A 14,778-nucleotide genomic window follows, 5' to 3' on the forward strand; every position below is an offset into this window, starting at 1 on the left:
CAAGAACCTGATGGTCACTCTGGCTGAGCTCCAGAGATCCTGTGTGGAGATGGGAGAAACTTCCAGAAGGACAACCATCACTGCAACACTCCACCGATCTGGGTTTTATGGCAGAGTGGCTTTATGGAACATAGCCATTGGCAGAGCCAGGAGGGAGGATATGTCATGCACCAGTTGTGAAATCTGTGTTGGGTAGGTTAAAGTTTTGGTCAAACCCCCAATATCGCAAAACGCCTTTGTTGCAATGCCACCATGGCTGGTTGTTGCACAATTGCCACCCATTCAGATGGCAAGGTGACATTTGAGTCGCTGCCGATGAAGAACAGAGTTGGTATGGATGGTTACAAATTGATCAATGTTAGCAGGAATTGAAGTATATGCATAATAGTCGTCATTGGGTGCCTGGTATACCACACAGACAAAACATAGGTGGCTGTGAATAGGTGTTCAAGTTTGCTGAAATGGATTATGTAGGCAATGGACGGTGAGGAATGGCGTTCTTGACATAGACTGCAATACCACTTCTGGGATGGGTGGAGGAGGGGGTCTGCACAGATGGAATAGAGAATAACAAGGAAGAGACAGAGTAATCAGACATCCTGTGAAAGAAGCACCATTTGGCATACAATGCCCGGAGCTGCAGCAATAAGCTGAATGGAAAGATCGATAATATTAGATCGAGACTTTTGAATATTGGTGGACAACACTGTTAGGCAGGAGGGAGGAGGAGATTAGTGATGGTAGTATGTGGGGTGGGGGCAGCACGGTGAGCAGCACAACTCGCTTCTCTTCTCGATCTGACATTCTACCAACCGAAAACAGACATTGCGAGCTGGTTGAAGAGAGGGGTTATTGAAAGCGCTAAGGAAAGTAACGTTTTTAGATTCCAACGCCGGGATACGGAGTACAGGTTTGGGAGTCAGAGTGAAAATGTGGGAAGAAGATGAAGCTGTCAGGGCACGAGACATTTGGAAAGACAGTAAAGGATTATGAATGCATGAGATGAGGCATTATGAATTGTCATTTAAAAGTCACTTTTAAAAGAATAAAGAAGCAGTTCTGTAAAAAAAGAATGCAAGATGAATGATTTTCTGTCTGAAGCCTTTGCGTCACTAACTCTTGGTGTTACTGCATTTGACTAACCAATGCTTGATTGGAAGGTGACTATTAATTTTTCTTTCGGTAGGATCCTATAACGACATGGCCCCTGTCGATTTTTTTTTTCATTGCAGGAAACATGGACAGACATCACTACGACACCTTTGAAAAGTTTGGGAACGATTCCTTCCTTCTGCACTTCGACAACGGGCGTGGGTTAGTATCTTGTCGTTTTTCAATAGTTCACGTTTCAGCTTCTCCGGAAGTCGTTCAGACAGACATGCGAGCGATCTTCCACAAAATATAATATTTATTTATTTATTTTGATGCATTAACATTTCTCATTAGAGGATTGATAAATATATTTGTGCTGCTTGGCTCCATTGAAGAAACCAGCAATATTTGCCTTTACTTCGGCCAGCTCGTACAAATGGGTACAGATCAATTTGATGAAGTGAAGAGACTTAGTGAGTGGGACGGGCAGCACTTGAAAAAATGAACAACTCATGAAAAGCAAACTCCTTGTGTTGGAAAAGGAAACTTTATGATTGGTTCCTTGGTGTGTTCTCCCAACAAGGACACATGGCAGTGAAACATGGTCTCTAATAAATAAGATGGATCACCATGCAAAGGTGCTGACATGGCCTGACCAAAAGGGACAAGAGAAACAAATGGATCAGCCAGGAAACAAAATTCCTTGACATTATGGACACAAGGAAAAAAACTGAAATGGAACCTTGTAAGGGAACTCGTATTCATTCATATTCAATCAGACTTAGTGGTGTAATTGATTAGAGCATCCGCTCCGAGTCTGCAAGGTCAGTGGTTTGAACCCTGGCTGAGTCATACCAAAGTCTTTGGAAATGACACGTGTTGTTTCCTTGCTTGATGCTGAGAATTTAAAAAGGATAGAGCACAGACAAACAACGATAGGTTGGCAACCATTGCCCAGGCTTGATGGGTATAGTGCCATCCTCCTATATAACAGTTTTTTGTTTGGGAGCTCGTGTTATTTTTCAACCGGGCCAAACACGTAGCAAGGAGAACAGACGACTGGTAGATCACAGTCATTCTAAACTGACAACCTAGATAAGGCCCTGGAAGAAATGGAGGAATACCAAAGATCAAATGGAGAGATTAAATCGATACAATTGCTGGAGTACAATAGCCTCAAATTATATTGAATAGAACAGCACACCAGCGACTAGGGTTTCATGACATTTTCATGACACGTTTTAGAAGTATTTATTCATTCATTCATTAATCATTTTAGAAGAGCGGAGTTTCGGGATGTTTTGTCAATTTTTCATGGACTTTTGCCTTTTTGGACTTGGCAAATATCACATGTTATACATGGGTCAGTTTTCTTTACTTTCTCCCCTTACCCTTTACCGTATTTAACTGAATCTTGATACATGGCTTTATTGTGATAAGTTACAGAAACTGCACCTTATTCTGTAGCTTTGCATACCTAAAACAATTTGTGCTATTCTATATGCCTCGCAATTGCTGAGTGCTTGGAACAAGAACATTCATTGGGACCAGTGGGGGACATGTATTGCAAAACAATTCTCCCTCTTGTTTCAAATGCTTTGCCAAATGACCACACGTGTACCAATTCATGTTATCTACTCAAAGTTGTTTCACTCGTGCCACGTTAATTCCCCTCCCGATTGCCAATAGACGGATGGTAAACATGAAGAAGCCTGTTATTTTTGCCGTATATAGTACCAGTTATTTTACAGGGAGTTCAAAAAGAAATGCAACCGAGCTGTGATATGACATATGCATGGGTTGCATTTCTTTTTGATCAGCCTATATTCGCTGCGTGGACAGCTGATTGACAAGATACAAAATGTGTTTGACTCAGGAATGCCCAAAGGATTCATCCATAACTCTTAGCCCAGGAACTAGTAGAAATAGTAAGTTGCTTCCGTTGCTGGCTGAGTGCACTGATGGGATGTGTCGCCATGTGCAGCTTTGGGAAACACTCACACGATGAGCTGTCCATCTTGGCTCCGCTGCAGCAGTGCTGCCGGTAAGGTTCCAGCGCCGCGTTTCTTGCTTTGACGATTGATCGCCTATTGTACACCGCTCCTTTCCTATGCCATCTCCAGGCATTGCAAATCGTCATTGCTGGGCACCGAAGGGGCTTCGGCAGTGACGCACGCTGAAAGAGAGTACCCAGTTTTCACTCTGGTTGTTTGTTTTCTTGCTTTCTTGTTGTACACCGCTCCTTTCCTATGCCATCTCCAGGCATTGCAAATCGTCATTGCCGGGCACCAAAGGGGGCTCGGCAATGACGCACGCTGAAAGAGAGTACTCAGTTTTCACTCTGGTTTCTTGTTTGTTGTACACCGCTCCTTTCCTATGCCATCTCCAGGCATTGCAAATCGTCATTGCCGGGCACCAAAGGGGGCTCGGCAATGACGCACGCTGAAAGAGAGTACTCAGTTTTCACTCTGGTTTCTTGTTTGTTGTACACCGCTCCTTTCCTATGCCATCTCCAGGCATTGCAAATCGTCATTGCCGGGCACCAAAGGGGGCTCGGCAGTGACGCACGCTGAAAGAGAGTACTCAGTTTTCACTCTGGTTTCTTGTTTGTTGTACACCGCTCCTTTCCTATGCCATCTCCAGGCATTGCAAATCGTCATTGCCGGGCACCAAAGGGGGCTCGGCAGTGACGCACGCTGAAAGAGAGTACTCAGTTTTCACTCTGGTTTCTTGTTTGTTGTACACCGCTCCTTTCCTATGCCACCTCCAGGCATTGCAAATCGTCATTGCCGGGCACCGAAGGGGGCTCGGCAGTGACGCACGCTGAAAGAGAGTACTCAGTTTTCACTCTGGTTTCTTGTTTGTTTTCTTGGTTGTCCGGACGATATCTCAGCCATCCTTTGAGCTAGGAAGCTGAAATTTCGGCACAGTAGTGAGCAAGTCCTTTGTCAAATACGGTATTTTTTGTTTTTTGAATAATCAATTAATTGAGGAGTTATTTAATTATTAGCGTTTAATTAAGTACTTATTTAATTAATTAAATTTCATTTCTCTTCTGACCATTATTAACTCAGGCACCTTTTGAGTTAGGAAGCTGATATTTGGACATGCCAATGACCAGGTGATTTGGCTGCAAAGGATATTTTTGATTTATTAATTAATCAATTAATCGATTAATTATTTAATTATTCGATTAATGACAAAAAAATTTTTTTTTTTTAAGTTACAGATTCTGATGAAATAGTGGTAGTTTATGTGTTCTCTGACCAAATTGATTAATAATTTAATTTTTTTATGATTATTATTTATTTATTTTCATTATTAATCATTTATTTATTTTCTTTCTCATTTGGCCAATATCTCAGGCACCTTTTGAGCTGGGAAGCTAATATTTGGACATGAGTGACCAAGTGATGTGGCTATCAAGGATATTTTTGATTTATTGATTAATCATTTCATCTATTAAGTATTTATTGATTAATCGATTAATTATTTATTGAGTAATCAATTAATTATTTAATTTTTTATAAATGACTTATTTAATTAAATTTCTAAAAGATACATCTTCGGATGAAGCACTACTGGTTTAGTTATGCGATTAGCCAATTGATTATGAAAATACTTTGTGATAATCTTTTATTGATTTTAATTATACAATTAATCAATCAATTAGTGTACACCTCTCCCTCCCAATGCAGCCTCAATGAGCTGCACTGCGGTATTGCCGGGCGCCGGAGGCGCCCCGGCAATGCCGCGCTGCAGCATATTTAATTATTTGGCATGGGGCGGTGTACTTTGAATGTATTTGTACTTGTTTGTTTTCTTGTTTCCTTGGTTGTCCGGACGATATCTCAGCCATCCTTTGAGCTAGGAAGCTGAAATTTCGGCACAATAGTGAGCAAGTCCTTTGTCAAAAACGGTATTTTTTGTTTTTTGATTAATCAATAAATTGAGGAGTTATTTAATTATTAGCGATTAATTAAGTACTTATTTAATTAATCAAATTTCCTTTCCCTTCTGACCATTAACTCAGGCACCTTTTGAGTTAGGAAGCTGACATTTGGACATGCCAATGACCAGGTGATTTGGCTGCAAAAGGTATTTTTGATTTATTAATTAATCAATTAATCGATTAATTATTTAATTATTCGATTAATGACAAAAAAAAATTTTTTTTTTAAGTTACAGATTCTGATGAAATAGTGATAGTTTATGTGTTCTCTGACCAAATTGATTAATAATTTAATTTTTTTATGATTATTATTTATTTATTTTCATTATTAATCATTTATTTATTTTCTTTCTCATTTGGCCAATATCTCAGGCACCTTTTGAGCTGGGAAGCTAATATTTGGACATGAGTGACCAAGTGATGTGGCTACCAAGGATATTTTTGATTTATTGATTAATCATTTCACCTATTAATTATTTATTGATTAATCGATTAATTATTTGAGTACTCAATTTGAGTACTCAATTAATTATTTAATTTTTTATAAATGACTTATTTAATTAAATTTCTAAAAGATACATCTTCGGATGAAGCACTAGTGCTTTAGGTATGCTATTAGCCAATTGATTATGAAAATATTTTGTGATAATCTTTTATTGATTTTAATTATACAATTAATCAATCAATTAGTGTACACCTCTCCCTCCCAATGCAGCCTCAATGAGCTGCACTGCGGTATTGCCGGGTGCCGGAGGCACCCCGGCAATGCCGCGCTGCAGCATATTTAATTATTTGGCATTGGGCGGTGTACTTTGAATGTATGTGTACTTGTTGTACACCGCTCCTTTCCTATGCCATCTCCAGGCATTGCAAATCGTCATTGCCGGGCACCAAAGGGGGCTCGGCAGTGACGCACGCTGAAAGAGAGTACTCAGTTTTCACTCTGGTTTCTTGGTTTCTTGTTTGTTTTCTTTCTTGTTTGTTTTCTTTCTTGGTTGTCCGGACGATATCTCAGCCATCCTTTGAGCTAGGAAGCTGAAATTTCGGCACAAGAGTGAGCAAGTCCTTTGTCAAAAACGGTATTTTTTTTTTTGATTAATCAATAAATTGAGGAGTTATTTAATTATTAGCGATTAATTAAGTACTTATTTAATTAATCAAATTTCCTTTCTCTTCTGACCATTAACTCAGGCACCTTTTGAGTTAGGAAGCTGATATTTGGACATGCCAATGACCAGGTGATTTGGCTGCAAAGGATATTTTTGATTTATTGATTAATCAATTAATCGATTAATTATTTAATTATTCGATTAATGACCAAAAATTTTTTTTTTTTAAGTTACAGATTCTGAAGAAATAGTGGTAGTTTATGTGTTCTCTGACCAAATTGATTAATAATTTAATTTTTTTATGATTATTATTTATTTATTTTCATTATTAATCATTTATTTATTTTCTTTCTCATTTGGCCAATATCTCAGGCACCTTTTGAGCTGGGAAGCTAATATTTGGACATGAGTGACCAAGTGATGTGGCTATCAAGGATATTTTTGATTTATTGATTAATCATTTCATCTATTAATTATTTATTGATTAATCGATTAATTATTTATTGAGTAATCAATTAATTATTTAATTTTTTATAAATGACTTATTTAATTAAATTTCTAAAAGATACATCTTCGGATGAAGCACTAGTGGTTTAGTTATGCGATTAGCCAATTGATTATGAAAATATTTTGTGATAATCTTTTATTGATTTTAATTATACAATTAATCAATCAATTAGTGTACACCTCTCCCTCCCAATGCAGCCTCAATGAGCTGCACTGCGGTATTGCCGGGCGCCGGAGGCGCCCCGGCAATGCCGCGCTGCAGCATATTTAATTATTTGGCATGGGGCGGTGTACTTTGAATGTATGTGTACTTGTTTGTTTTCTTTCTTGGTTGTCCGGACGATATCTCAGCCATCCTTTGAGCTAGGAAGCTGAAATTTCGGCACAGTCGTGAGCAAGTCCTTTGTCAAATACGGTATTTTTTGTTTTTTGAATAATCAATTAATTGAGGAGTTATTTAATTATTAGCGTTTAATTAAGTACTTATTTAATTAATTAAATTTCATTTCTCTTCTGACCATTATTAACTCAGGCACCTTTTGAGTTAGGAAGCTGATATTTGGACATGCCAATGACCAGGTGATTTGGCTGCAAAGGATATTTTTGATTTATTAATTAATCAATTAATCGATTAATTATTTAATTATTCGATTAATGACCCAAAAAATATTTTTTTTAAGTTACAGATTCTGATGAAATAGTGGTAGTTTATGTGTTCTCTGACCAAATTGATTACCAATTTAATTTTTTTATGATTATTATTTATTTATTTTCATTATTAATCATTTATTTATTTTCTTTCTCATTTGGCCAATATCTCAGGCACCTTTTGAGCTGGGAAGCTAATATTTGGACATAAGTGACCAAGTGATGTGGCTATCAAGGATATTTTTGATTTATTGATTAATCATTTCATCTATTAATTATTTATTGATTAATCGATTAATTATTTATTGAGTAATCAATTAATTATTTAATTTTTTATAAATGACTTATTTAATTAAATTTCTAAAAGATACATCTTCGGATGAAGCACTAGTGGTTTAGTTATGCGATTAGCCAATTGATTATGAAAATATTTTGTGATAATCTTTTATTGATTTTAATTATACAATTAATCAATCAATTAGTGTACACCTCTCCCTCCCAATGCAGCCTTAATGAGCTGCACTGCGGTATTGCCGGGCGCCGGAGGCGCCCCGGCAATGCCGCGCTGCAGCATATTTAATTATTTGGCATGGGGCGGTGTACTTTGAATGTATGTGTACTTGTTGTACACCGCACCTTTCCTATGCCATCTCCAGGCATTGCAAATCGTCATTGCTGGGCACCGAAGGGGGCTCGGCAGTGACGCACGCTGAAAGAGAGTACTCAGTTTTCACTCTGGTTGTTTTCTTGTTTTCTTTCTTTCTTGGTTGTCCGGACGATATCTCAGCCATCCTTTGAGCTAGGAAGCTGAAATTTCGGCACAGTAGTGAGCAAGTCCTTTGTCAAATACGGTATTTTTTGTTTTTTGAATAATCAATTAATTGAGGAGTTATTTAATTATTAGCGTTTAATTAAGTACTTATTTAATTAATTAAATTTCATTTATCTTCTGACCATTATTAACTCAGGCACCTTTTGAGTTAGGAAGCTGATATTTGGACATGCCAATGACCAGGTGATTTGGCTGCAAAGGATATTTTTGATTTATTAATTAATCAATTAATCGATTAATTATTTAATTATTCGATTAATGACAAAAAAATTTTTTTTTTTTAAGTTACAGATTCTGATGAAATAGTGGTAGTTTATGTGTTCTCTGACCAAATTGATTAATAATTTAATTTTTTTATGATTATTATTTATTTATTTTCATTATTAATCATTTATTTATTTTCTTTCTCATTTGGCCAATATCTCAGGCACCTTTTGAGCTGGGAAGCTAATATTTGGACATGAGTGACCAAGTGATGTGGCTATCAAGGATATTTTTGATTTATTGATTAATCATTTCATCTATTAAGTATTTATTGATTAATCGATTAATTATTTATTGAGTAATCAATTAATTATTTAATTTTTTATAAATGACTTATTTAATTAAATTTCTAAAAGATACATCTTCGGATGAAGCACTACTGGTTTAGTTATGCGATTAGCCAATTGATTATGAAAATATTTTGTGATAATCTTTTATTGATTTTAATTATACAATTAATCAATCAATTAGTGTACACCTCTCCCTCCCAATGCAGCCTCAATGAGCTGCACTGCGGTATTGCCGGGCGCCGGAGGCGCCCCGGCAATGCCGCGCTGCAGCATATTTAATTATTTGGCATGGGGCGGTGTACTTTGAATGTATGTGTACTTGTTGTACACCGCACCTTTCCTATGCCATCTCCAGGCATTGCAAATCGTCATTGCTGGGCACCGAAGGGGGCTCGGCAGTGACGCACGCTGAAAGAGAGTACTCAGTTTTCACTCTGGTTGTTTTCTTGTTGTACACCGCACCTTTCCTATGCCATCTCCAGGCATTGCAAATCGTCATTGCTGGGCACCGAAGGGGGCTCGGCAGTGACGCACGCTGAAAGAGAGTACTCAGTTTTCACTCTGGTTGTTTTCTTGTTTTCTTTCTTTCTTGGTTGTCCGGACGATATCTCAGCCATCCTTTGAGCTCGGAAGCTGAAATTTCGGCACAGTAGTGAGCAAGTCCTTTGTCAAATACGGTATTTTTTGTTTTTTGAATAATCAATTAATTGAGGAGTTATTTAATTATTAGCGTTTAATTAAGTACTTATTTAATTAATTAAATTTCATTTATCTTCTGACCATTATTAACTCAGGCACCTTTTGAGTTAGGAAGCTGATATTTGGACATGCCAATGACCAGGTGATTTGGCTGCAAAGGATATTTTTGATTTATTAATTAATCAATTAATCGATTAATTATTTAATTATTCGATTAATGACAAAAAAAATTTTTTTTTTTAAGTTACAGATTCTGATGAAATAGTGGTAGTTTATGTGTTCTCTGACCAAATTGATTAATAATTTAATTTTTTTATGATTATTATTTATTTATTTTCATTATTAATCATTTATTTATTTTCTTTCTCATTTGGCCAATATCTCAGGCACCTTTTGAGCTGGGAAGCTAATATTTGGACATGAGTGACCAAGTGATGTGGCTATCAAGGATATTTTTGATTTATTGATTAATCATTTCATCTATTAATTATTTATTGATTAATCGATTAATTATTTATTGAGTAATCAATTAATTATTTAATTTTTTATAAATGACTTATTTAATTAAATTTCTAAAAGATACATCTTCGGATGAAGCACTAGTGCTTTAGGTATGCTATTAGCCAATTGATTATGAAAATATTTTATGATCATTTATATATTTAAATTTCACAATTAATCAATCAATTATTGTACTCCTCTCCCTCCCAATGCAGCCTTAATGAGCTGCACTGCGGTATTGCCGGGCGCCGGAGGCGCCCCGGCAATGCCGCGCTGCAGCATATTTAATTATTTGGCATGGGGCGGTGTACTTTGAATGTATTTGTACTTGTTTTCTTTCTTTCTTGGTTGTCCGGACGATATCTCAGCCATCCTTTGAGCTAGGAAGCTGAAATTTCGGCACAGTAGTGAGCAAGTCCTTTGTCAAATACGGTATTTTTTGTTTTTTGAATAATCAATTAATTGAGGAGTTATTTAATTATTAGCGTTTAATTAAGTACTTATTTAATTAATTAAATTTCATTTATCTTCTGACCATTATTAACTCAGGCACCTTTTGAGTTAGGAAGCTGATATTTGGACATGCCAATGACCAGGTGATTTGGCTGCAAAGGATATTTTTGATTTATTAATTAATCAATTAATCGATTAATTATTTAATTATTCGATTAATGACAAAAAATTTTTTTTTTTTTAAGTTACAGATTCTGATGAAATAGTGGTAGTTTATGTGTTCTCTGACCAAATTGATTAATAATTTAATTTTTTTATGATTATTATTTATTTATTTTCATTATTAATCATTTATTTATTTTCTTTCTCATTTGGCCAATATCTCAGGCACCTTTTGAGCTGGGAAGCTAATATTTGGACATGAGTGACCAAGTGATGTGGCTATCAAGGATATTTTTGATTTATTGATTAATCATTTCATCTATTAAGTATTTATTGATTAATCGATTAATTATTTATTGAGTAATCAATTAATTATTTAATTTTTTATAAATGACTTATTTAATTAAATTTCTAAAAGATACATCTTCGGATGAAGCACTACTGGTTTAGTTATGCGATTAGCCAATTGATTATGAAAATATTTTGTGATAATCTTTTATTGATTTTAATTATACAATTAATCAATCAATTAGTGTACACCTCTCCCTCCCAATGCAGCCTCAATGAGCTGCACTGCGGTATTGCCGGGCGCCGGAGGCGCCCCGGCAATGCCGCGCTGCAGCATATTTAATTATTTGGCATGGGGCGGTGTACTTTGAATGTATTTGTACTTGTTTGTTTTCTTTCTTGGTTGTCCGGACGATATCTCAGCCATCCTTTGAGCTAGGAAGCTGAAATTTCGGCACAGTAGTGAGCAAGTCCTTTGTCAAATACGGTATTTTTTGTTTTTTGAATAATCAATTAATTGAGGAGTTATTTAATTATTAGCGTTTAATTAAGTACTTATTTAATTAATTAAATTTCATTTCTCTTCTGACCATTATTAACTCAGGCACCTTTTGAGTTAGGAAGCTGATATTTGGACATGCCAATGACCAGGTGATTTGGCTGCAAAGGATATTTTTGATTTATTAATTAATCAATTAATCGATTAATTATTTAATTATTCGATTAATGACAAAAAAATTTTTTTTTTTAAAGTTACAGATTCTGATGAAATAGTGGTAGTTTATGTGTTCTCTGACCAAATTGATTAATAATTTAATTTTTTTATGATTATTATTTATTTATTTTCATTATTAATCATTTATTTATTTTCTTTCTCATTTGGCCAATATCTCAGGCACCTTTTGAGCTGGGAAGCTAATATTTGGACATGAGTGACCAAGTGATGTGGCTATCAAGGATATTTTTGATTTATTGATTAATCATTTCATCTATTAAGTATTTATTGATTAATCGATTAATTATTTATTGAGTAATCAATTAATTATTTAATTTTTTATAAATGACTTATTTAATTAAATTTCTAAAAGATACATCTTCGGATGAAGCACTACTGGTTTAGTTATGCGATTAGCCAATTGATTATGAAAATACTTTGTGATAATCTTTTATTGATTTTAATTATACAATTAATCAATCAATTAGTGTACACCTCTCCCTCCCAATGCAGCCTCAATGAGCTGCACTGCGGTATTGCCGGGCGCCGGAGGCGCCCCGGCAATGCCGCGCTGCAGCATATTTAATTATTTGGCATGGGGCGGTGTACTTTGAATGTATTTGTACTTGTTTGTTTTCTTTCTTGGTTGTCCGGACGATATCTCAGCCATCCTTTGAGCTAGGAAGCTGAAATTTCGGCACAAGAGTGAGCAAGTCCTTTCTCAAAAACGGTATTTTTTTTTTTGATTAATCAATAAATTGAGGAGTTATTTAATTATTAGCGATTAATTAAGTACTTATTTAATTAATCAAATTTCCTTTCTCTTCTGACCATTAACTCAGGCACCTTTTGAGTTAGGAAGCTGATATTTGGACATGCCAATGACCAGGTGATTTGGCTGCAAAGGATATTTTTGATTTATTAATTAATCAATTAATCGATTAATTATTTAATTATTTGATTAATGAAAAAAAAACTTCTTTTTTTTTTAGTTACAGATTCTGATGAAATAGTGGTAGTTTATGTGTTCTCTGACCAAATTGATTAATAATTTAATTTTTTTATGATTATTATTTATTTATTTTCATTATTAATCATTTATTTATTTTCTTTCTCATTTGGCCAATATCTCAGGCACCTTTTGAGCTGGGAAGCTAATATTTGGACATGAGTGACCAAGTGATGTGGCTATCAAGGATATTTTTGATTTATTGATTAATCATTTCATCTATTAATTATTTATTGATTAATCGATTAATTATTTATTGAGTAATCAATTAATTATTTAATTCTTTATAAATGACTTATTTAATTAAATTTCTAAAAGATACATCTTCGGATGAAGCACTCGTGGTTTAGTTATGCGATTAGCCAATTGATTATGAAAATATTTTGTGATAATCTTTTATTGATTTTAATTATACAATTAATCAATCAATTAGTGTACACCTCTCCCTCCCAATGCAGCCTCAATGAGCTGCACTGCGGTATTGCCGGGCGCCGGAGGTGCCCCGGCAATGCCGCGCTGCAGCATATTTAATTATTTGGCATGGGGCGGTGTACTTTGAATGTATCTGTACTTGTTGTACACCGCTCCTTTCCTATGCCATCTCCAGGCATTGCAAATCGTCATTGCCGGGCACCAAAGGGGGCTCGGCAATGACGCACGCTGAAAGAGAGTACTCAGTTTTCACTCTGGTTTCTTGTTTGTTGTACACCGCTCCTTTCCTATGCCATCTCCAGGCATTGCAAATCGTCATTGCCGGGCACCAAAGGGGGCTCGGCAGTGACGCACGCTGAAAGAGAGTACTCAGTTTTCACTCTGGTTTCTTGTTTGTTGTACACCGCTCCTTTCCTATGCCATCTCCAGGCATTGCAAATCGTCATTGCTGGGCACCGAAGGGGGCTCGGCAGTGACGCACGCTGAAAGAGAGTACTCAGTTTTCACTCTGGTTTCTTGTTTGTTTGTTTTCTTGGTTGTTTTCTTGTTTGTTTTCTTTCTTGGTTGTCCGGACGATATCTCAGCCATCCTTTGAGCTAGGAAGCTGAAATTTCGGCACAGTTGTGAGCAAGTCCTTTGTCAAATACGGTATTTTTTGTTTTTTGAATAATCAATTAATTGAGGAGTTATTTAATTATTAGCGTTTAATTAAGTACTTATTTAATTAATTAAATTTCATTTCTCTTCTGACCATTATTAACTCAGGCACCTTTTGAGTTAGGAAGCTGATATTTGGACATGCCAATGACCAGGTGATTTGGCTGCAAAGGATATTTTTGATTTATTAATTAATCAATTAATCGATTAATTATTTAATTATTCGATTAATGACAAAAAAATTTTTTTTTTTAAAGTTACAGATTCTGATGAAATAGTGGTAGTTTATGTGTTCTCTGACCAAATTGATTAATAATTTAATTTTTTTATGATTATTATTTATTTATTTTCATTATTAATCATTTATTTATTTTCTTTCTCATTTGGCCAATATCTCAGGCACCTTTTGAGCTGGGAAGCTAATATTTGGACATGAGTGACCAAGTGATGTGGCTATCAAGGATATTTTTGATTTATTGATTAATCATTTCATCTATTAAGTATTTATTGATTAATCGATTAATTATTTATTGAGTAATCAATTAATTATTTAATTTTTTATAAATGACTTATTTAATTAAATTTCTAAAAGATACATCTTCGGATGAAGCACTACTGGTTTAGTTATGCGATTAGCCAATTGATTATGAAAATATTTTGTGATAATCTTTTATTGATTTTAATTATACAATTAATCAATCAATTAGTGTACACCTCTCCCTCCCAATGCAGCCTCAATGAGCTGCTCTGCGGTATTGCCGGGCGCCGGAGGCGCCCCGGCAATGCCGCGCTGCAGCATATTTAATTATTTGGCATGGGGCGGTGTACTTTGAATGTATGTGTACTTGTTTGTTGTACACCGCTCCTTTCCTATGCCATCTCCAGGCATTGCAAATCGTCATTGCCGGGCACCGAAGGGGGCTCGGCAGTGACGCACGCTGAAAGAGAGTACTCAGTTTTCACTCTGGTTTCTTGTTGTACACCGCTCCTTTCCTATGCCATCTCCAGGCATTGCAAATCGTCATTGCCGGGCACCAAAGGGGGCTCGGCAGTGACGCACGCTGAAAGAGAGTACTCAGTTTTCACTCTGGTTTCTTGTTGTACACCGCTCCTTTCCTATGCCACCTCCAGGCATTGCAAATCGTCATTGCCGGGCACCGAAGGGGGC

At 35.8% G+C, this 14,778-nt stretch overlaps 1 protein-coding gene across 2 annotated transcripts in view; it reads left to right on the plus strand.

The window, feature by feature from the left end:
- The window catches only part of LOC137426822 (extracellular serine/threonine protein kinase FAM20C), a 91,298-nt gene that overhangs the window by 51,322 nt on the left and 25,198 nt on the right, over positions 1-14,778 (plus strand). For both annotated transcript variants that reach the window (XM_068115750.2, XM_068115751.2), the window contains exons 8-9: positions 1,233-1,314; positions 3,077-3,136. In XM_068115750.2, coding sequence (XP_067971851.2) covers positions 1,233-1,314; positions 3,077-3,136 — 142 coding nt within the window. The remainder of the gene's footprint in view (positions 1-1,232; positions 1,315-3,076; positions 3,137-14,778) is intronic.

Source organism: Myxine glutinosa, chromosome 5 (genome assembly GCF_964187855.1).
Source record: "Myxine glutinosa chromosome 5, kmMyxGlut1.1, whole genome shotgun sequence".
NCBI classification, from domain to species: Eukaryota; Metazoa; Chordata; class Myxini; order Myxiniformes; family Myxinidae; genus Myxine; species Myxine glutinosa.